Consider the following 24,323-nt stretch of genomic DNA (forward strand, 5'->3'; position numbering starts at 1 on the left):
AAAAAAAAAAAGCATTTACTATATATTTCAGATTTCTTTGGCTGGGGTTCTCCCCATGTGGTATTAATATTTCTTCTTTCAATTCATATTACCAAAACAGTAAAAACCAGGAAAAAAATATAAACCTAGTGGGTGCTGAAACTGGGGAGGCTGCTCTCTTGTCTTCTGTGCAGGCAAATTGCTGGAAACATTGGCTGACATTCTCCTTTTGTACTTGTTTATTTTGTAAAGAATAGTTGTAAACATTCTAATGTCCACATCTTGGTTATTAGTCTTCCACTTTATTGCTTGGATGTTTCTTTGGTGTTGGTAAGGTTGTGGTCTGCTTTTTGTTTTACTTTTTGAATGGTCATTAATTCTTTAGGTCACCTGGAAAGAATTAAAATCAGACTTATAAAGAGGGACAAAATGACCAAGAATTAAAGGATATGAAGGCAAAAATACTGTTATTCATGTATTTTAAAATACAGTATCTCAAAAGCTCTAAACAAATTCTACACATTCATCTTTTCTACATTTGTAAACTAAACACTGATTCAATGGAAACTCTTTTGCATAGACTATTTCTATAAACCAGAACAGTCAGTACATAGTAGTGAAACCACAGTGAAGATGATAAGCTAACCTTTATGAAGAGGTAATTCTTTACTGCTCCCTGTTTTACTTCCTAGGTTTTATCTCATTGAATATTTGTGAGGACCTGAGTGAGTAGGTCTAGGGGGTGTTCCCGCTTTACCAGCAGCAGACATCACTGAGGCAGAGGAGAAATCAATGAACTGCTCAAGATCACCAGGCAAATGAGCAGCAGATGCTGCCCTGGATACACAGACTACCTGGTGGCTCATACACACGGCACTGGGCTGCCTCCAAAGCAATGCCTCTCATCAAAGGGAAAAGGGAAGGAGAATACCACTCTAGTTTATTCTACAAATCAGTCTCCAGTTATGAAAATGAGGCCTGGTCAGGCATTTAAAATTACCAAATTGGCCACTAGGTGTCACAAAAGTAAAATTTTCAAGAGTTTTCTTACCTGGTATGACCATGTTTAATACTATAATAACTAAACACTGTCTGTCTCGAAAAAAAGAATTGGACTCTTGATTAACTGTGTGAATGCTTATGCACTGAAAGCCTAGCAGAAGAAGGTCAGTCTCAGAGATATTTAACCACCAAAACCGCTCTGCTCCAGGTGAATCGCAGAACTCCTTTAGACTGATCTGTGTGACTGTTGAGAAATCAGTGACATTTAAAGGAACATGTCGACTGAAGCCCGGGCTGCCCACACTCTTACCTGCTGATGGTGAAGGTGCCTGGGGAGCCTGGTGTCACTCAGCACTGCTCTGCTCGGTGGCCGGAGCAGGGTTCTCAGATGGCACGTCACCTGCCTTGGTCTGTAACACAAAACAGAACCACAGACCAGAAATGAAACAATTCAGGTGACAGTGGGAAGTTCAAGACTAAAAGACCTCAAAAGTTGGAATCTTCTTGCCTGTGAAGGCAAATCATTGCAAAATTTTATCTATTCTCAAGTGAGTCACAAAGTAGTATCCCGGAAGAAGGCTTCCACACAGCAACTGAACACCATCACTCTCCATAACAAACATCTATGACGTGCAACTACTTCCCACACACTTAGAAGCAGGCTCCTCTCTGTAAATGCTCTCCTTGGTCTGGACAGCCCTAAATACATTAGCTCCGAATCCCCACAGTGTAGATAATTCTTTCAGAGAATGTTAAATTAATTAAATTCAAATATTTGGTTCATGTTATGTGCAAGGCATACATATTCTCCCTATATACAGACAGACCTTAAGTGTAATGTTAATATACATATATATATATAAAATATGTGAATATAACATATATTACTTATTATACAAAACATTATGTGTAAATAATTATATACAAATGTTTTCTCTAAGTAAATTTTACATAAACTCATATATAAAGATATATATTTGTGTCAGTTATCAGACTACAAAACCACTATTAGAATAGAATACTGAACTTTGACATGATTAAGGCTAATCTGGCAACACCCCTATTGACTGGCTGGATTCACCTCTTTGCCATCTTGTGAAGCATTCGGAGGACGGGGACGCCGCCGATAGTTGTACGGGCGCCGATATCCGCGGCGAACAGATGGCTGGTTTGGACCAGTGGCCGCCTGTTGATTCTCTTTATCTTCAGCCTCTCCGACAGCTGGGGCAGGTCGTGGGCGAGGAGGTCCCCTAGAACAGAGAGCATGAAACAAAAAGAGCAAAATGCAATGAGACGGGGGTCCTCAAGAACATAGGTTTTAGTCATTTTTCAAGATTAAAACATCAAGTGATCGGGTGAGTATAGCTAGAATTATGCACAGGCTAATATAGTAAATGCAACAAGGTTTTGGTTAAAAAAAAATTCTTTTTTGTCCATCATTTTCTCCCTTCATCTGGAATACCTATTTGTAGTGAATAAACATACTGAATGCGTACTGTGTTCCTACCCATCACTCTGATTGGCACTGAGGATAGGAAAATAAAGGAAGGAAAGTGGTCTGGTATCTGCCCTCCATGAACAGAGTTCAGTGGAGACTAAGAGGATCAAGTGTGGGAAGAAAACCAACTCCACTTGCTATGTGCCAGAGCCTGTGCTGGGGAGTTTTCATGTTAAGTAATTTAATTTCAATGCCAGTTCAGTGAGTTAGATTTATACTGAGAAATCCAAGAGGTTTAGTGAAAATAAGTACTTGTTTGAGTCACGTGGACTTGCTGCTTTTATAGGTCAGCTCTAACTTTGCCAGGATAACACAGCTAGGAATTGACAGAGTTGGGATTCACATATTGTCCTGTCTCCTCGATTTCTGTTAAGACATTTCTATGAAGTCTCTTTTATTTGAGAGTCCTTAGTAATTAATCATTAGAGTGATGATGTCTAAAACTGGAGTGAATCTTGTGAGGAAAAGGATACAAAATCATACAAATCATTTCCCTTAATAATACACTTACTCTCCTTTCAATAAAGTCATATTGCCAGACTTCAAGGTGGTATAAATGGCATTCAGGAATGAAGTTGTTTTTTTACTTACCTCAAAGATAGAGTAAGTAAACAGTAAGGCTTATAATATAAAAAGCTGAAGAAGGATCTTAGGGGGGTCTAGCTCAACTTGCAGTTTTTCATAGGGATAAAGAACAAATAAAATAACACAGTCCACTAATATTAACATCATTTATTGAGTGCTTATTCTACCAGGAAACTTACTAATTATGTTAGATGCATTATACATTTAACTTAACTGACAATTGTAGAATATTCCTTAATGTCCATTTTATGGACCTGATGACTTAAGAGAATTCACAAACTTGTCAAAGGAGTTACAGCTACTAATTGGAAGGGCAGGAATTTAAATAGACAACTTGATCTATATCCTGATTTAACCCTTACACTAGACTGGCTCAGCTAACAGAATATCCAGAATCCCAAATATTCTCCGGCACTCATTCTTCCTCCATTTGTAGCACTACCATTGAATTACCCATCAGTTAATTTCTGCTTCTTTCATTAAAAATAAAAAAAATAAGTATTAACTTCTATCATAAGAAAGTTACCAAATACAAATAATGCTTTGGTACAGGGAAAACTAAAAATTCTAATTGTTTAAGTAGGGGTAAAATGTCACAGGTAATCTGAAAACATACACTGCAGAGTCCCACCCAAACTTGGACATGCATTCAAAGCAGCCACAACTTCTACTTCATAATAAATCCACAGAACAGACCCACAATATCCTCATCCATTCTGCCATCACTCACGAGTCTTTCAGCTGGTCATGAGTTAGTGGGAAATGTTACATACCTACGGTACCTGGGACGGTAAGTTGGATTTCGGTGGACTGGACCTTGAAGTTGTGCTCCCTCTGGGACTCCGTCTTTCATCTCTCCAATCTCCCCAGCCTAGAAGAGTGGAACAGGGCTGAAAATGAGCATCATGCTACAAGATACAGGAAACACAGAGCACACAGTTGCATTCAGGATTTTTTTTGAAAAGGGAAAAAAAAAAGCTTCCTTACAAAGCTGGGAACTCTCAACAATAACAGTGAACTGTTTACTGACTCGTTCTTTGTGAATGATAGAAAAGAAAACTCACTCTCACTAGAAGAGTCATCTGAATTATGCCAGAGTAACTAATTTTATTTCACAATAATTTAATATTTTGCAGTATTCCTTTTATCTTTTGAAAGAAAATCTGTAGTGTAAAAGGAAATGCAATGTTATACTACATTTGAGCAAAGCTTTTCAATCTTTTCAAACTCAGACCCACTAATCCTACAAATTAGGTATCCCTTCAATATTTAATGGTTTCCACATTCAAAGCATCTCCCACCTCTCTTAACCATGCCTTCACCTCTGAGTTCTTCCTTTCACAATTTCTTCCTTGTACCTGCTTGCACTATCTATTTAAGTATAACATCTTGGAAAATAAAATACACTTTCTTGATGATAAACTTATTTTAAGCTTTGGGAATAAAATAATTTTATTGTAGAACGTCCAGGGGAAGGAAGAATAACTAAAAATGAAAACAAAAAACAATAAGCCCACCAGCAGCCTCTGAAATTCATTACAATACAGCCACAATCTCAACCTTCCTTTCTCCCCTCAAAACTAGCATCCCTTCCTTCTCCATATTTCACTAAGAAAAGAATAATCACAAAGTATTTCCTACATTTTTTACCAAGCTATCAACATTTGTATTAATTTTCTTCTCTATCATTGCACTGGATAAGCGGCCTAAGCCCATATCCAAAGCCCACCCATCTCCCTTGCCTACTTGATTAGTTTACTCTTTATCCCTCCCCTTCACGATACACTTTCTCCCTTTTCTACTCTTGTCATCTCCATCCAGGCATATAAACATGCTGAAATAACACCACCGCTTTCAATTATTTTATTCTGAAATAATCACACACTTACAGGAAAGCTGGATGTATAGAATCTTATCCTCAGACTCCGTTCAAGTCTCACCCATAATCCTTTACAACAGCAGCACCACCACCCACTTACAACCGTACACTGAATTTAGTTGTCTCTCATTCTGACACAGTCCTTCAGTCTCTACTTGGCTTCCATGACCATGACACTTTTTGAGATTACAGGCCAGATATTTTTAAAATACCCCTCCGTGTGGTCGCTTGGTGTTTCCTGTGCTTTAGTTTATGTGCAGATGCCAGGGAAGCCACAAAAGTGACACTGCACTCTTCTCCGTGCACCTGCCAGGTGGTGTATGGCTTCCTTCTGTACCCTTACTGACAGTGCTTGCATGGAGTAGTAGTTAAGGTGGTTTACGCTTTTCCCCTTTGTAATTAAGAAGGATTCTGAAGACATACTTTCAAAGTATACATATTTCATTTCTCATCAAATTCTCAATACATTCATTCATTCACTTGTATCTGTACAGAATCACGGTTTTCTATTTTCTTCAATGAGTTATAATCTGTTACTATCATTACTGGCCAATGGGAACCCATTCAAGCTGGCTTGTGTCCTTTTGACATGTCTCCAACATTCTTTTGAGTACTTCCTTGCTTTCTGGAACAACAAGATGTTCCAGGTTCATATTGTACTTTCTCTGGTCCAGATCTGAAATCAGCCATTTCTCCAAAGGAGCTTGCTTTTATTGGAGAAAGGTATTTAGAAAGCTCAATGCTATTAATGTGTCACTGATTTCAGTGAACAGAAATAAGGAGCACACACACACTATAAACTCCACACATACAGATGGGGGGGGGGGCATTTGATCTGCCCACCTAATGACATCATGATCAAGTTGTTGGTGAGGGAAGGGGTAAAGGGAACCAGGACAGAATTCACTCAATGTAAAAACAAAAATAAATCAAACCAAAACCTTGCCCCAACCTCATGTTCTCCTCCAGATCCTGCTCCATGGCTCTGGGCTCCTTTACAGACATACATACTAAAGGAAACCCATCACCACCACCACCACCACCACGGGTACCTCCTCAAAGGGGAAGAACACACCTCTTCTTCCTTCCCCGTGGCTCTCTCTTGAATTCATCCTAATCAGACCTGTGTCCTTACCGTGCCACTAACCTCCAAGTTCCCAAACACAACAATCAATTCTCAACCTAACTTCCTCTCCTTTTCAGCAGCATCTAACACAGCATTTCCTTCCCGAAATACTTTTTTTTTTTTTTTCTATCTGCTCCTTCTCATTGTCATTTGCTAGACTCCTCATCTTCCTAATCTTTCCTTGCTGGTGCGCCCCATAACTCAGTCTCCGGGTCTATTTTCTACCTCACTCATTTTATAGTTAATCTCATCCCACACCACGCCTTTCAGTACATTTTCACGTCTCCAGAGTTATATCTACAGTCTCATTTGTCCCCTTCAGGTTCCCTTCAGCCTCTGTACTTGCCAATCCCTCTGCCATGCGTGCCATGCTCAGCACCCAAACAACCCGCTCCCTTGCCTCCCTAGGTCTCTTCTCAAATGCAGCACCAAAGACTTTGTCAAACACCTTCCCTAATATGACACCTTGTTAACTCAAGCCACTTCCTACGTCTTGATTCCGCTTTGTTTTATTTATTTATGTCTACCCGACATCTCCTCCTGGACATATAATGCAATGTTGGGAAAAGACCTCCAAATGATTTCCTCCTCTCACCCAAACCTAATCTTTCTTCATTCTTTTTCTATATGTTTAAATAAACACACACATGATACGTCATACTTTACTCCTCACGTCATACGTTCACTCCAGCATCAAATGCGGTCACCTTTATGTTGAAATCATTTCCTGAACCTGAACACGTATCACACCTCCACCACCGCTAGCACTCTCATCCAGGCCCGGATCCTCACCATCTCTTCAGAGGGAGATTATAGAACTTCTCTCCCTACTTGCTGCCTCCTGTGGCCCAGCCTCTACAAACAGCCCACTGATCTCTTAAATGCTTTTTCCGTGTATAGATTCCTTAACTGTTTCTTCTTTAAAATCACACGGAGAGTGTGTCAGCAGGCCCTATCATGGTCTACCAGGGATGTATGGTTGGCCCTAAGATAGCACCCTAATCCCACCTTCCAGTCCTCCCCTCTCCACTCACACCATCCCAACCACACGACCTTCCCTTTAGCTGTCTGAACAAGCAAAGCTGCTTCTTTCTCAAGAACTTTGATTAGAAGAAGAAAAAAAAAAGGACAAATAGAAAGAGCAATTAACTTGAATAGAGGCTGAGAGTTTACTAGAATGATAGAATGGGAAAAGCAGATTGAAGCTCTACCACTTCTTGCCCATGTAACCTTAGGTAAAAGTTTCTAACATTTCAAAATACCCAAATCTCTTCATTTGTAACAATAACAGGATGGAGCCCATTGCCAACTGCATAAAGTTGTAGGGAAGCTGAAGAATTGATTTCAAATGTCAAGCACTTGGCAGATGCCAAACAATTGTTGCTCCCTTTCCTCTATCATAGATTTCTTTTCTCAAGGACTACAAATAGTTGATACTGGCCTAGTAACCGATTCTACTTAATTTTCAGACACCGAGAATTAGTTTCTTTTTTAAAAAATGGAAGTCATTTGGTCACTGACCGTGCTATATTGTTTCTTCTGTACGTAAAGGAAATACTATTGACCTGCATATTATCTTTTTCCTGTGGTGTCCAATGACTTTCAATTTTGTCTACAGTAGAAAATGTTGGAGGACTTTCCTATTTGACCTCAGTAAGTTTTACCATCTAGAGATCTCTCTATAATTTTAAGTCATTACACTGACAACCATGCAATTGTATGGAAGCTTTATGAATTTTCACTTAGTGAAATTGGTTAGCTTCAGCAGACCTCTTACTCAGGGGATATCCAAACATGGTATGCCTTAGAAAGGCTCTAAGGAAAACTGTTGAAGGAGTCGAAACCAGTTCTTACTTCAGAAACGAAATGGGTAAGAAATCCAGGCCAACTTAAAACAACTGCATGCTGTTATCAGAATAAATACATATTTTTAAAATTAGTTTTCAACCAGCTTCTGCAAAGGCTGTTCTACATGGTACTAAATAATCACTTTGCTCTCAGCCTTGAAGTTCTAAGGTGAAATATACTTTATTTCAAACAAGATGAAAAAGAATCATCATATTCTCAAAAAACTGACATATGTATACACTAAATACTACAAGTGATTATTTCAGGAAAGTACTACTAATACTCTAAAAATAACTGTATTACAATCTCACTGACTCTTCCTGTCCTCATTTCCTAGAAGCCCAAAGTGCTGCCCTAAAGAAACCTACTGTGTCTCGTGTACCCAATCTCTCCAGATACATGTCTACTTGTTATTTTTAGCACATTTGTCAGGGACAGCTGGTAAAGAGTGGAAGGAAAAAAAAAAAAAGAAGTAACGCAGAAAGAACACTGTCATGCATGATGGGATAGGAGAAGGGTGGCAAAGAACAGACTGAACATCATGTTCAGTCAAAACACTTGGTGGAAAAACAACCCAAGGACACTAAGAGGAAAAACTTGGAGCTAGTGATAACAAAAACGATGTCCTAGCCTAAGTTCTCCAAGTGTCCAGAGACTGCAAAGTTGGTATAAGGCTTATTAATTACAGGCCAAGTTCACAATAGCTGTATCAATACTTTGTGGTAAAAAAGAAGAATCAACCAATGATCAATGATCTTGACTCTCTGGTAGGGTTTCTTACCCATCAACACCGTCTCATCTAAATTAAGGACTTTATAAACCCTAGATATCCTGAGGCACTGTGCTCAAGTCTTTACTTCTGTTTTAATCATCATAAACCCCATAGTAGAGGTATGTTATTAAAGCCATTTAATGGATGGAACAAGTTAATCTCTCTAAAGCTTGGTTTTATCAGAAGCTCACAGATAATAAGTAGTAGGGACAAGATTCAAATCCGGACCTGTCTGACTGACTTCAGAGCTTAAGCTCCTAAGTACAGTATCTTCTCTCTATTTTTATTCTTCCATAAACTAGAAAGTGCACCCTATCCACCAGGGTCCTCAATTATAGGCATGGCTCATGTGGTTGTGCTTTTAGAAACGTTACTAGAATGAAAGACTGAAGGCCTTGCCTCAGCTTTTGTAGCATCGAGAACCCACAAGCAAGGTTTTGTTTCTGGCAGCTGGTGTTGGAGGAGGAGGAGGAAGAGGAGGCAGAGGAAGGATGGAAGGGTGAGGACTGCTAGAGAGAAGTCCCAGGTGCAATTTTACCTGCATTCTGTTGGGATGGGGAAAGACCCGTGAGCGACGGTCAAAGGTCTGTCCCACGTGGTAAGGCGGGAACCTCCGTCGGTATTGAGGGAGGTACTGAGGGCGATACTGGGGGCGGCGCAGCCGACTCCGGGCCCCAGAGAACTGCCCGTCAGTGGCAGGGGAGTCAAATCCTTCACTGCTGCCGCTCCCTTCCTCCTCCTCCTCCCCAGCGTACTAGCGAAGCAAAGAAACAGAGGTTCAGAAGAAGTTTCAGCAAGGAAAGAACCAAAGAATACCATTTAGGATGAATATCACCAAAAGAAAAATATTTCTTCAAATGGAATAATAATCCTTTTTTATACAGACAAAATGCATTTAACCCAGATCATCATGTGATTACCTGGGGTAAACTACATTAAGATTAAAGTAGATCTATGCAGATAAAATACGAAGCAGCAGAAAAGCAAAAGCAACCAATCTATAATTTTAACAGTCATCTAATCAACCACCCAAACAACATTTACAATGTTTATAATATTTAGTCCAGCCAAATGTGTGTCTCCCAGTATTTGCCACCCACTGGGACAAAGTCAGGGGAGTCAAGAAAAAAAATTTCATAGTGTTGTCAATAGTTCTACATAATATAGTTCCTGCAGCTGTTCTCAAAGTGTGGATGGGGTCTCCGAAGCCCTGCAGGAGGTTATTGATGTCAAACTATTCTCATAATTCTGTGAAGATTCTAGCTGCCTGTTCCCATCTCCTCTCATCTCATGGGTGTGTAGTGGGGTCTCCCAGAGCTACATTGACATGTGACCTCTCAGCAGACTGAATGCAGAAGGAGATATGGGAATCCAGCCGTCTCCTATTAAACCAAGCATAAGAGATTTGCAAAAATATCAAGCAATGCCACTCTTCTCAATTTTAAAAATATATAGTTTTCATTAAAATGTTATTTTTATTTACATGAGCTTATTTTACATCAATTGAATATTTTTTAAATTTCTGCTTTAAACTACTATAATAAATTTTAATAAACAAAAACTCTGGGATCCTCGATAATATTTGAGCATATAAATGGGTTCAAAAACCATAAAATTTGAGAACCACTAACTTATGGCATGTTTTGTTTTTTATTTGCTTAGGAATAAAGTTTTAATTGCACTTTACCAGATGTTAGTAAGTAATATATACAGGTAGCTTCTAAATATAGGCCTTACTGCCCTGGCTGGTGTGGCTCAGTGGACTGAGCACTGGCTTGTGAACAGAGGCATCGCTGGTTCAATCCCTGGCCAGGGCACATGCCTGAGCTGTGGGGTCCGGTCATGTGAAAGGCAACCAACTTCTCTCACACATTGATGTTTCTTTCCCTCTCTTTCTCCCTCCCTTCCCCTCTCTCTAAAAATGAAAAATAAATAAAATCTCTTAAAAATATATAAATAAATAAATTATAGGCCTTACTAACAAAGGGAATTACTGAGTCATTTTATACTTTTTCTTATTTAAACTACCATATCATATACTAATATTTTATACTTAAAAATTAAAAACAAACAGCCAAAAATCCCTCAAAGAATTTATTTCAAATCTTCCTTTAAAAGGGGATGTGAAAATGCCAAAGGTAGTTTTAAGTTAAGTAAATATAGTTATTAAAAATAAATAAATTAGCCCTGGCCAGGTAGCTCAGTTGTTTTAGAGTATCAATGTGATATACCAAGGTTGAGGGTTTGATCCACGGTCAGGGCATATTTAAGAATCAACCAATGAATGCATAAATAAATGGAACAAAAGACTGATGTTTCTCTCTCCCTCTCTCTAATTAAAAAACTAACAAAATAATGACCCATTTCTTTTGGAGGGTGGGGATATTTAAGATTCAGAACCTTCCAGATCAAGCGCACATGGGCAACTAAATTCCCCAACAGGAAAAGCTTCAACAATAGCCTGAGCTCATCTAATTTCAGTCAAGTCAAACCATGCTACACTTTGTAAAACCTGTATCAGATATGATCTTCAATTACATAAACACGCATTAGCATGCAAATGTTCACCAAAATATTAAGTGTGAGACTTGATAAATGGCTTTACTTTTTAGGCCTTTCCATATCTTTTTGAGTCATATACAACCAAATTGTTCATTTTTACAAGATAAAAATAATGGCAGCACTACTGCCAAACATACTCTTGAGCTGTAACGCCTTAAAAGCATTGCAACAGAAAACCTTTATGTACACTTTCAGAATCTTGACATTTCTAAATATCTTTTACATGCATGACTTCACAATTTCCAGTTGAGGTGAAAAGTCCTTAAAGAGACAGTTTTCACTAAAGGTTTTCTATCACTTTTATTTCTGAATTAACCTAGGAATCAACACAATCACACCTAGAGCTCTGTGAATCTGATGAACTTAAGTTAATCTGACATAGTAAATGCTACGGTAGCTCATTCCTACCTCCACCCTCTGCACAGCTTATTATTAAAAATCAAACAAAATAAGCAAAAGATGGATAAGAAAAATACAGAAACAGGAAAACAAGATATCATAAGTAATCTGATAAAAATCAATTTGGGCAGGGTATGAAAATGACAGAATAAAGGGGAAAAGCATTCTGCTAAGCACAAAGATATAAATCTATCAGAAGCATGGAGATAAATCACTCCCAATCTGCAGATACTGAATTCTGGTGAGATTTTTCAAGTTTTCCTTGATGACTAACAGAGCCACAATCTCGTGCTCACAAAGCACCTCGAGTTTTATTCTGTGGTGCCAATCCCAGGCACTAATTCTAGAAACATCAAAAAGTGACTCAAATCTACTGAATCCTCATGACCACAAATGGATGGGATAGTATTTATATTGAGCCTCCTAAAAAAGCTCCAGCTAGACATGGTTGTAAACCCTTTCACCTGGATTGGTAGAAATCTAAACAACTAAAAATTAGGCACTGGCTGGTATGGCTCAGTTGACTGGGCATCAGCCTGCAAAGCAAAAGTTTGCTGGTTTGCTTCCCCATCCCCAGTCATGGCACATGTGAGAGGTAACCAATCTGTTTCTCTCCCTCTCTCCCTCCCATCCCCTCTCTCTAAAATAAATAAATATTTTTAAAAAGAAGAGCTAAAAATCCAGAGTTCCTTACTATTTCTTTACGTTAAAAGAAGTGCTACGCTAAGTGAAATAGACACTTACTCAAGGTAAATTTAATATTTCTGTGACTAGTACTGTTTATTGCCTATTCCCAAGCTATTCCCCGTTCTTCCAGGCCAACCGAAGGCTGACTTTCTTAGAGGTCAACAGTGCCAGCGCCAAGGGATGAACAGCAGTTTAGAGAAATCACAGAGGCCCCATTTCCCTTTACCAGTGAATGCCCCAACACTGGGTTCCAGACAGGTGAAAGAACCTAATGAAGTGATTGCCTTTTTGACAACCTTGGCACAGCCTACCTTAATTAAGCTTTCTGGTTACAAAATAACTAAATGTCTGTTACTTGCAGCCAAATACATACAAATTGATATAAATTTTCAATGGCCAGTTTCTAGTGAGACCAGTGGCTATGGATAAACTCTGGACACTAAAAATATCCCATCAAGAAAACGATCATTTTGTATCTCCAGGAGAAGATACAGCATTTATCTGCTCTTAAGTATGGACACACTTTTAGATGTGAACATTTTTTCAATCACTGATTTGAAAGAGACACCAACATACATTACGGGGAGGCCCACGGCGTCTGCCATAGTAACCACGTCGGTAACGGCGCCGATCAGCAGCATAGCGACTGCCTTCTACAGGAACTCCATCTGGGCCAGTCACATTGGCTGCCTCAGCACCCTGACACAGAAAAGAACAGTCTCAAAATTTAAAAGACACCAAACCCACCCCCCCCCCAAAACAGCCCTACACAGCCAGAGTGGTACAGACTGGCAGAATGCACTAATAATTCCCATTGTTAGACCTCAAAAATATACCCATGTTTTAATAAGGTGAGCAAGGTATTTGATGTCCTGATTGAAATATATACAGCTTGTTTACTCATACAGCCTAAACTCTGCCATCTTGTTTGATCACACTAAGTTCAAAAGCAGCATATACCTCTTTGGAGAACATTAAATGGGTAAATATAATAAAACTATAAAAGAAGAAATGCTAGGCTAGGAAGGATATTCCTCAGGGGAAAATAACTGAGATAATGGCATCCTCCTAGAAAATGTTGAAACCTATATTACTCTGATAGGTACCAGGGGAATCCCTATTTGTGGGCTCACGTAGCTCTGCCCAGCAATGACCGACAGTGAAAGTTGGCAGCAACAGGAAAGAAGGATCCCTGATTTAGTAATACAGAGTTCCACACACATAGTCTCTCTTTAGACCTTCCTATTATCCTTGAAACAGACTTAGCATTTAAATTACTATATTAAATGAAATAATGCATTTTTCTTTTAAAATACAACAGCTTGGGAACCACTAAGAGTATGGACTAGAGAATGGTGTGTGTGTGTGTGTACATACCTCAAGCGCATGCATGGGAGTTAACCCGTCATTCACTTGCATAGCTTATAATTTAGCTGCCATGATTAACTGTCATGGTGGTTGTACCATATATGATTTTAAAATGTTTTTTTAATGCTATGTTGCTTTACTGCTATCTATAATACACTGTTGATTAAAACAAGACATTAAGGACATTGCTAATATTGAATTAAATATATAACAGCATTTTAAAAAATCCAGAGATACATTCTACATGATCAATTAGCTTCACCTGAACAAAGCTGTTATATAGTCCATTAAGAACCCTAAGAAGCCTCTGGCTTTCCAAAATCCAAGCCAAAGAGAAAACACAGTGATTATATTCAATCTGAATCTTCTTTTATTGAGATTAAAACATTGTTCACTGTGTATTACTGATATTATTAAAAATCACAGCCTGAAAATGCTATTCATACATAACAAGTTAAATTTTAATCTACTTAGATATGTATTTGGTATCAAAATGTCTTTTAAACTTTGAAAAATTAGGTCTTCCTTCCATAATTAAATAGGGTACATCATTTATTAAATGAGACAGTAAAATGTCTTCATAATATATATAAAAGCATACTTATCAAAAATATTTCTACTTAAAAGTCACTTCTTCCTGTCATATAAAAAAAGTAATATGAATTCATAAGAGGCTGAGGGACCATTTACTCTGCAAGAAAACTAGGTGCCAGCTCACTCTGATACCCAGCCACAACTTGCTCTCACCTTCTCTCCTTCAACCACATCAAACTCAACAGTTTCTCCGTCTCCTACACTGCGCAGGTATTTCCGTGGGTTATTCTTCTTGATGGCAGTCTGTAAAGAGAAGAAAAAATACCACCTACAGTATATGTCAATACTGGTGCACTTTCACCGCTTTCAAGTTTACTGCATATATTGAAGAAACTGTTGACCTATTATTATTAACACTTTTTTTTAAAGATTTTATTTATTTTCAGAAAGAGGAAAACGGAGGGAGAAAGAGAGGGAGAGAAACATCAATGTGTGGTTCTCGCACGCCCCCGCAACCCAGGCATGTGCCCTGCCTGGCAATCGAACCAGTGACCCTTTGGTTCACAGGCCAGCACTCAATCCACTGAGCCACACCAGCCAGGACAACACTTTTTTAAAATTATCATTCTCCTTCTAACATGAATCTATCGAACAAAACAAGAAAAAAACATTATAAAAACTGTTCTGCATTACTTTCTTGATTTATGTTATCCTTCAAAATTCATCTTGGTGGGTAGATTAAACAGAATGTGTAGTCGTTACTCTTCTATAACAGCCTGATCACCTGATCATGATATTGGATTTATTAGTTCCCTCAAACTAGTAATCATCCAAGATTCAGACTGTAGCTCCATTAGGGTGGGTCAGAGGGACGTCTCTATAAAAATCTTGTATACACACGCGAACACATTGTAAGTATAAAGGTTTCTGTAGACAAGAGAAACTGCTAACCTCAAAAGGTATTAAAGAACGTGTGAAGGGGAGGAGGGAAGACAAATAAGAAAAAGGAATCAGAAAATGCCAAGGGGTAAACATTTCTGATAGAATTTACAAAACTGCCTCAGGAATCAGAACATTACTGACAATCTGGCTTATCCCCCACCCCCACCACCCACTTTATGGATGAGGAAACATGAGGCTAGTAAGTGATGTGTATCTGAGGCCAAATTAAAGATGCAGCCAGCGGGGACCCTGTACTGTGTTTACATATAATTTAGTCAATATTTGCCCCATCACACCATGCTAGATCCCTGACAATACATTAAAAGGTTAATGAAGATATTATCCTGAATTAAACATCTGCACCTAAATATCTGCTTATGAATAGACCTTTCTTTTTCAACCAGCAGAAGGAAGCGGAATCATTCCTGCAATGAATTTCTACTTCTTCAGCTGGCATCTCTAAATAGTTAAAGGGGCTCTGAGTTTCTATGGAATTAGGTCAACCTTACTTTATAAAGTGATTAGGCGTGTGTAGTCCAGCCCTTCCCTTACTCTGAGTAGGAGGAAGGGAAAAAAAAAAAAAAATAAGAGAATGAGCCAATAGAGCAGAGGCTTCACCCACAGAGGAAAAAGGCAGTTCGGGACAGGATATACGCTCACACAGCTTGAGCATTCAGCCATTCCAAAGCCAGCCCCTCCCTGCCGGCTCCTTCCCTTTTTCCTGTTAAACTGGGCAGGCCTCAACACCATGAGATGACTCACCACACAGCCCTCACAGGGGCTGGAATCAGGTCACACATTCGCTCACAGGCTACCCAAACGGCCACCAGCACAGACACTTGGGAGGTCCTTTTACTCTAGCAGTCACCAAATGTGGAGTTCTTACCCCAAAATGTCTAGTAATCTCTCTGTATTGATAAGCAACACTCCCTGTCAGTCTGTTATGACTTTAAAAGTTAATCTACTCGAATTATGTAAATACAACTGAAATATATCCAGTCAAGCAGAAATATAAACAACAGGAACCACAACTAGAGGGTTTATTCTTAGCTATCACTATTGCCAGTCACCCTACCCCATGCCACACACACACACACACACACACACACACACACCCAACCAACCCCTAAAAAGAAGGAAGCAAAACCACTGAAAACCAAATGATTGACAGAGCCCTGCAGGTAAATGTGCTGGTAACAGTACCTGCCTCTATGCTTCCCTATTGTTATATACTAAGAGCTACACACATATTTTGAGACAATTCATTGAAATCAATATACAAAAAGAACAGTAAGGGTAGGTATATATGTTTTCTTTTAATCTATTTTGTAAAGTAAGGCCAGGATACATGGTAATAGAATAAATAACATCCTAGGCTAATAATGTAAAGAAAGACTGAGATCCTGCTGCAGAGAAGCCCATATTTTCCACCTTTTACACATTTCCTACACTTGCTTTAAGTCTAAGGGAGTGTGGGACTTTTGACCTGGCCATGTGCTAACCATGCTTACCTTTAACAGGAGTGAGGACTATTCTGGGACCAGAAGGCTTTCTCTCATCTTACACACACCCCAACCATTTGCTTCGCTGTGCAGGTTACTTCAAGTTAGGGCTGCTCTGCAGGAGAACCTTTAACCAATGCCCACCCAGGCAAACCAGATGTGTTCCAGCTGCACACTGCAGGGGATCTGCACAGTCGGGTGAGTAGGGCACCAACAGGGGAACAGGTTTTGTGCTAAGGACTCAAAGGCTTTAAAAATGAAAAAGGGGTCTGAGTATCACTTCATGCTGTTCAAAAATAAAAACCATTAGGAAACAGTGGCTGTGGTGGGACAGAAGAGCTTATCTGCCAATCTTAAAACGTGGAATTGAGCTCCTTTGCCAAAATAAAGTCACAAAGTTTAGGGCAGAATAATGATGTACAGGACTACATTCAGGAATGGGAAAAAGCACATTACTGACACCCCTCTCTTCACATATAAAATGTAACATTAACCCTCTTACCTGATGTACAAATACATCTTCTTTGGTGTCATTTCTGTTGGAAGACAAAAAGCAAACAAACAAACAAACAAACAAAACTTGAGTTTAGATCCTAAAACTTCAAAACACAACAAAAATTTTTATCCTCTAAACTCAATTCAGATGCCTGGAATCCATCCACATTGAAAACTTCTAAACCCCCGAGATACCATCTTACCCCTCCACATTACCACAGCACTTAGATCCAAGTGTACAGATTCAAGACACAGAAATATCCCTTTCTCTCATCTCTCGCTGAGTCACGTGCTATGTAATCAGAGCCCCAGATTGCCCTCCCAGCAAAAGCAAAGCAAGCCGGTTAAAAGGACAGGGCACAGCTGTGAACCAGGGTCTCCTTACACTGAAACCAAAAACAGTCCCTACCACCACCACCCCACCCTAACTCATCCCCCGCACCCTCACCGAAACAGACAAGGGAGAAATTGGAGGAATTTTTTAAGAACAGGGGCTGGGGAGGGGGGGGGGGGGCGGGGAGGCAGTGTGAGGTGGGATCGGGAGCAAAGAAAATGATAATATCACATAAAAACATAATACTCCCAATAGCTTGCACTTATATTCTCATTCCTATATGGTTAGACGTTACCATGGTTTAAAGAAAACACTAGCGTTTCTATAGGAGCTGGACCACACCGGGGTGACAGTTCCAAGACAATTACGTACTAGTTGTGTGACCTGAGGAAAGTGGCTTAACCAGTCACTCTAATACTCCATTTCTCCATCTCGGAAATTATAGATATGGACTCAGATTATCCTAGGCCCTTACCATTTCTGATTTATCCCTCCTTTTTTTCTTTTAATGACTAGATTTTATAAAACAAGTTATTTATTAGTATTCTGGAAATGTATTTTAATTACTATTTAGTGACCATTATCTTAGACATGGGAATATTTACAGTGCTTACAAATCTTAAAACTCATACAAATCATTAATAAAGTATGGTAAAGAAGTTATAACTCCTGGTACTACAACGTAAGTATGTATTTAAGCCATGTAGAGATGCACATACACATACCGATTAATAAATCCATATCCATTTCTGACGTTGAACCATTTGACAGTGCCAAGGACTTTGGTGGCTAAAATAGAATTAAGTAGATAAAGTTAGCAGTTGGCATACAAAGAGATAAAGCTCATATCACTTAAGGTCTTATTAGCATTATACAAAGCCTAAACACACCTGAGGAAACCATTAAAAGCTGAATTCCAAAATATATTAGAAAAGTAAAATGGAACAAGTAAAGATATTGTAGGGAACTACTTTTCAGAAGACTAAACCTTTCTTCCCTGTTCAACCCTTTAGTAAAGTCCTCAAATAAGGAGTGGTCATAACTCTATTTGATTCTGCGATAATTAAAATTGAGAAACAGTGTTTAAGGAAAAACAAAAAAATAGTTCAAAGTTTTAACACCGAAAAAACGTTATAAATGCAAAAGAAGGGCCACAATGAAAGAAAATGCAGCTAGATGAACCAGGTGAATACAAATGACCTTAAGGCACCACTTTCACACTTTGGAATACTGGCAAGCTCTATTAAGTGAAATGGTAGCTGCTTGTTGATAGTTACTCTACAGAGATATAACATAAAGTCACTTGTCTAGTTGCCACATGGTGGCCTATCAGAGGAGTCAAGAGTAATAATAGAACTGATGCTGTCTCAGTGCAGTTCTCACCACCCTGAGACATGATGTAACAGGACTTTTCAAACCACAGTGATGCATTTGGGCTTCTGTTTCACTGTTTATCCTACTCTCTGCAGTTGGTGGGAATCAAGCTCAGCACTTTCTATAAAATCCCCCTCTTAGACTTGATTATGGTCTCTACTTTCCATCATGAGTACGAGCATTTCTGTACACCAGATTTTAACAGAACTTGAGAAAACAAAGAGCATGGTTATAAAACCTGTACTTCATAGACTCATAGTTATTTCAGCCACCATGTATGATTGGAAATGACTCCTTTAAATCAATTGTGAATGCCAAATTCAGTACCTCAAGGAAATGCCTATGTATAAATTCAGGAAGTGCATAAAGCAATTATCAAGACTCAATGAAACAGGAAATCTGACAATAGAGTACTTAAAAAAAAAACTTAGCAGAGAATGAAAGTAACAATTAACATTAATCCATGCTGCCTCTCTGAGATACAAAATTTATAATTTCCAAGGATAAACAATAAGGATTCTGTTTTTAAACTCAAGACTAAAACAATAATTAGTACTTACTTTCTTTTGGGGATGGTTAATTCTGACTGTTGCTAGACTGACATGCTTGAGGAAATATTTTAGTTCTCTTAATAAAAAGAAAAATAAAAAACTATTCTTTATGCCTCCAAAGTCATTTAGCCTACTACTACTAACTGAGCAATCTCCAGCTCTAACACCAAGTAAGAAGACCTCTCCAAAGAAGAGGTTAAACCCCTGGAATCTTCAGTGGTAGGCCATTCTAATTAGAGTATTAGGGCAAAGAAGAAGAAAAAATTATGTTTTACATCCAAATGTACATAGAAGTGGCCTGTTTTTTGTTTTTGTTTTTGTTTTTAAAGATTTTATTTACTTATTTTTAGAGAGAGGGGAAAGGAGGAGAAAGAGAGGGAGAGAAACATGATGTGTGAGAGAAACAGCAATTGGTTGCCTCTCTCACGCCCCCAACTGGAGAACTGGGGACCTGGCCCACAACCCAGGCAGGTGCCTCGACCTGAACAAAACTGGCAACCCCTTCATCAGGAGGCCGGAGCTCAATCCACTGAGCCACACCAGCCAGGGCTGAAGTGGCCTGTTTTTTATAAATCATATGCATTTAAGTCACCATTATTTTAAATGATTTGCTATTGGTGCCTCCTCTCATTTGCCCTAAATTAATGACCTAGGAAGTATAAAGGAATTGTTTTTGACTCATTTTCATATAAGTTAATGTCTACCACTGTCAAAGGAATAACCTTGATTAGAAAGGCAACACTATAATAGGGGAAAAGATTTTAAAAAATGATTTGCAAGTCTAACTTCAATCAAGACTGAAGGTTATTTTTACTCCCCGATGTAATTTTAAAAATTTTCCTAATCCCACGCAGATTTCCAATCACTTCATATGGCCAAACACATTCATCCACACGTCTTGCTTTAAAACCATAAACTCACTTCACAAATGCAAGGGGAGAAGGGGAGACAGAGGAAGACCATATGGTTTCCATAATGTTCATCAGAAGAGAAGTGTTGTCTCACTCAGGTAAACTACTTTTCTGGGCCTATGGCTATATGCGCACTGAAGTTAAAGACCATCTGTAAAAACTAGAATGGGAGAATCCAAAACCTGAATTCCATTTCAGTCAGCACTGCGCCTGGCACATTTTACACCCCACGTGTTTGCTTGGCAAAGGAAAGGAGATGGCAGAACACAGTGGACAGAGACAACCAGTGCTGAAATGTCATGTAGCAGGCTGTCCATTTTGAGAGCTGGAGTTGCAGTGGAAAGATAAAAAAACTTCCAGACTCATCACCAGGATGTGGGAGAGGCTTAAGAGCAATTAGTTGTGGACAAAAAATTAACTTTATCTATTTCCTTCATATTTAACAATACCTGCTTTAAATTCCAGAAGTTAGTTGAGATCCAGAAGAGTAGGAGGATTAAGTGAAAAACTGCAAAATCCCCTTTACACAACAGAATTTTTAAAAAAGGATATTTCTGAACACCACTTTGGATAACCCAAGGTTGTCTCTCTCTCAGACATTTTGCATGAAGTGTGCCAAGAAGCACTCATCGGAAATATCACAGTTTGATATAGACTAGACTTAAGCAACTTTCAGTCCAGCAAAAAGCGGGCTATTTTATTTCTTGACCTACACAGGTTACATTTAGCCCGTTTTTGGCATTAACTGAGTAAAACCCCAAGGGGTGGAAGGGCGATAGGTGGCAGACGGGCCTCTCAAGGTGGGGAAATGAAATCATATTACTTTCTTCACATTAACCCCTTAATTTTCTTCCTAGAAAATTGGGAAGGCTCTGAGAGATCAAACACTCCATATCCTACATGCAGAAAATTTCTTTGAAGCATCCTACATCATCTCTTAACTTTCCTGTTTAAAAGAGTGAATAATACGGGCACACACACTTGAGAAAGCTTATTCCCCACCCACGTGCTTTGTAAGCCTGTTTAAGGCCTCACACAGGGACACTTGAAAGAAGACTGTAGTATGTGACAAAACCAACAAGAATCACAGAAACTCTTTCTGATGTTCTGTCCCGCCCCCCTAAACCGGAACGTCTTATCAGCCTGTTTCCTTTCCTAAGTTACAACTACTAAGAGAACGATGTAGTGAACAAACGCCATACCCACACTTCCTATTAACTTTTTCCAGCTGCTGCACCAAGTGCATTCCCACAATCCAGGAAGAAGAAAAAGTGTAGCGACTGGTAAACAGTGAAACAGGTTCTGCGAAGCAGGGGGCACAGGGAGGGAGGAGGGCTTGGGACCAAGACCCAAGGAGATTGCAACACCCCTTTCCCAGCATGCGGCCGACAGAAGCATGGCGCCTTCCCCGTGCCAAAGTGGGAAGGGCGTCAGGGACAGACACCTGAACCTCCCCCGCAAGGAGCCTTTCCACCTTTCCTTCCAGTCTCCTACTAAGCGCCTCATTCTTCCCCAAAGGAAATCCTGTCGCCCCCTCCCTACCCAGAACCTAAGCAAAGACTCCGAAGTCGCCGCCCCACGTGTCTGTTCCTCCCATACATCCACCTACATCCCCACCCTGAGTCCTTTCCCAGACCGCCACTCCTTTTCTCTTTGGACCCAAGCAAGGGGAATGCATGACAGTGACCAAAGTTAAGACCCAACTGGCCCAGGACCAAGAGTATCGCGCACAAGACGGCGAGGAGCGCAGGGCGCCACGCGCTCACCTGGGAGCGCCTGCAGGACCGGCGGGCTGCAGCCACAGGTGCTGGGCACCCAGCGCCCTTGGGGATCCCAAGCGGTGCTCTCCTCCCCAGGGGGAAATGCAACTGGAGATGCCCACACGCGCCCGACTGCTGGTTGCTGCCCGCCCCGCCCGGGGCAGCTCCTAAACTCCCGTCACTGACTCACCGAGAACTTTTTTCTCCGCGTCTTCACTGCCGGCGGGGGCTGAAGAGGCGGGGGCTGCGGGGGTCGCGTCCCCACCGGGGTTTCCTGCGGCGAGGGCAGCGGGCGCCGTGGCAGCGGCCTGGGGCGCGCCGCCGCCCACCGGGCTCTTGGGCGCGGGGTCCTGGGTGGCCGCGGCGGCCGCCTCCGCCGGAGCCTGCGGGAGGGCGGCGGCGGTGGTGCTGGTGGTGGTGGTGGTGGCCTCGCTCATGCCGCCTCCTTTGCTCTCACTCGGGCACCTCGGTGGCGGTTGGTTGGCGGTTAGCGCGGCTGGTGGTCGCGGCGGCCGGGCTCGCTCTCGGGGAGGCCGGTGCGGATCTCGCGGCGCAGGCGGCGGTGGCGGTGGCCGGGGTGGGGTCTCGCGGCCGAGGCGGCTCGAGCTCTCGGGCTGCGCGCTTGCTCTCGGGCTCCTCGCTGGATCTTACTGCCCCAAAAATGGCCCCGCACAAGTTTTTCTAGGCGGCGCACGGGCCAGGGAGGGAAGGGCGGGCGAGGGAAGAGGGTGGGGAAAGTTGGCTTCAGAGTTGGGCATCGACTTGATTAGCATTTAAAGGCGCCTGGTGCCCTTTCCAACCCACCCATCCGCGCGAGGCTGAGCGCAGGGGCCCGAGGAGAGGATTAAAGGAAAGTTATGGTAAGTCTGAGATCGGCATTGCACTCTGGAGTTTTCTGAGGAGTACATTCTGCTGTATCTTTAGTGGAGAGGGACAGAGTGCTCTTGTCCCTCACGATCTCAGGACACCTGAAACTGCTCTTTAGTAGAGGAAAATAGGGCATCTAAATTACGCGGCGCTTCTCTCCCCAAAACAGTTGTTTTTATACATGTATCAAGCACCAGAAACTACTTAATACAGCAGTTAAGAACAGAAATGATGAAATCTTAAGACCATCTGACGACTTACTCCTGAAAGATAATTTGTGGTTAATTTCATCTATAACCCACAGGTGAGGAAATTGAAGTCCAGCCCTTAGAGAATTAATGTAAATATCAGAGTTTAAACCTATTTAACAGAATAAATAATGTTTTTAATACTGTAGTTGAAATAAATCCACCTCCTACCTTCTGCTCCAATGGCCTGGGCCATCTGGTAAAAGCTTAAGCAACTGAACCCTCTTAGCCTCAGGGATGACAGATACAGAGAAACATCACCCAATAAACGTTATTCCCAGCTGAAGGAGCCCACATGGCCTACAGAGAATGAACTGGGTTATATGCTAAACACATGCCAGAGGGACTATGACTTGTACCCAAGAACTACGTGGAATACAGAACTCTTTTGTCTTCTTTGCCTCTAGGGTCCCGGCAAATGCAGGTTTAAATTTCTAGTGCTGCTTTTTATTAACCCGAGTTAACTTGGGCCAGGTCTTCAATGTCACAAGGTCAGTTTCCTCCTTCAGGAGAGTTTCATAAAAGTGCTATGGAAAGTAGATGAGATTATCATATGTAACTCCAGTGTCTGGTCTCCCAAAAGCTCCTTTTTTGCATTCCCTATTTCCCTAAACCACTTACCTATTTTTTTTCCCCCTGGAATTATGTTATGTGGCTCCACATCAGGAGGGTAACTATCAAGTGTAACTCACTATATTTCCACTGGTTAGCAGAGTACCTAGTATAGAGTTGGAACACAGTAAATGTTTACTAAATGAAAAGAAAAAGACCAAAAATTTCCAAACGTAATTACTTGCCAATACATTCATTATCAATAATTATAAAACCATTCTACATTATTACTTTCTTACTCCAGCCATGAAAGCTACTAATTAAAGAAAATTAATTCTTAGGAAAAAATCAAAATACAGGATTTTTTACTTTTTCATATAATTCATCAATATTTTTTAGAATTGCAAACTCCTAAATGTTAGAGTCATATTTTAGTTTGACTTCAATATAGAGCATACAGTATTGTTATACATAAGGTCTGTCCAGAAGAGTTCAACCATGTAATAGGAAAAATAGAGACATTTACTGAAGAACATACATGATACAAG

At 40.4% G+C, this 24,323-nt stretch overlaps 1 protein-coding gene across 2 annotated transcripts; it reads right to left on the minus strand.

The window, feature by feature from the left end:
• Positions 1-22,775, minus strand: YBX3 (Y-box binding protein 3). 2 transcript variants are annotated; one of them, XM_090272847.1, is made up of 10 exons: positions 22,299-22,775; positions 18,238-18,301; positions 17,186-17,219; positions 14,453-14,542; positions 12,914-13,036; positions 9,228-9,443; positions 3,838-3,935; positions 2,063-2,231; positions 1,292-1,391; positions 1-369 (listed from the first exon to the last, which is right to left on the minus strand). In XM_090272847.1, the coding sequence occupies exons 1-9, from the start codon at positions 22,543-22,545 to the stop codon at positions 1,326-1,328; spliced, it is 1,107 nt and encodes a 368-aa protein (XP_090128973.1). In that variant the 5' UTR covers positions 22,546-22,775; the 3' UTR covers positions 1-369; positions 1,292-1,325. The 2 variants fall into 2 exon arrangements, with proteins under 2 accessions (XP_090128973.1, XP_090128974.1); XM_090272848.1 differs by lacking the exon at positions 9,228-9,443 and having other exon boundaries at positions 22,299-22,774.
• Positions 22,776-24,323: the final 1,548 nt, after the last annotated feature.

The sequence above is a fragment of the Furipterus horrens genome, unplaced genomic scaffold (assembly GCF_987537825.1).
Source record: "Furipterus horrens unplaced genomic scaffold, mFurHor1.1.pri manual_scaffold_4, whole genome shotgun sequence".
Classification (NCBI taxonomy): domain Eukaryota; kingdom Metazoa; phylum Chordata; class Mammalia; order Chiroptera; family Furipteridae; genus Furipterus; species Furipterus horrens.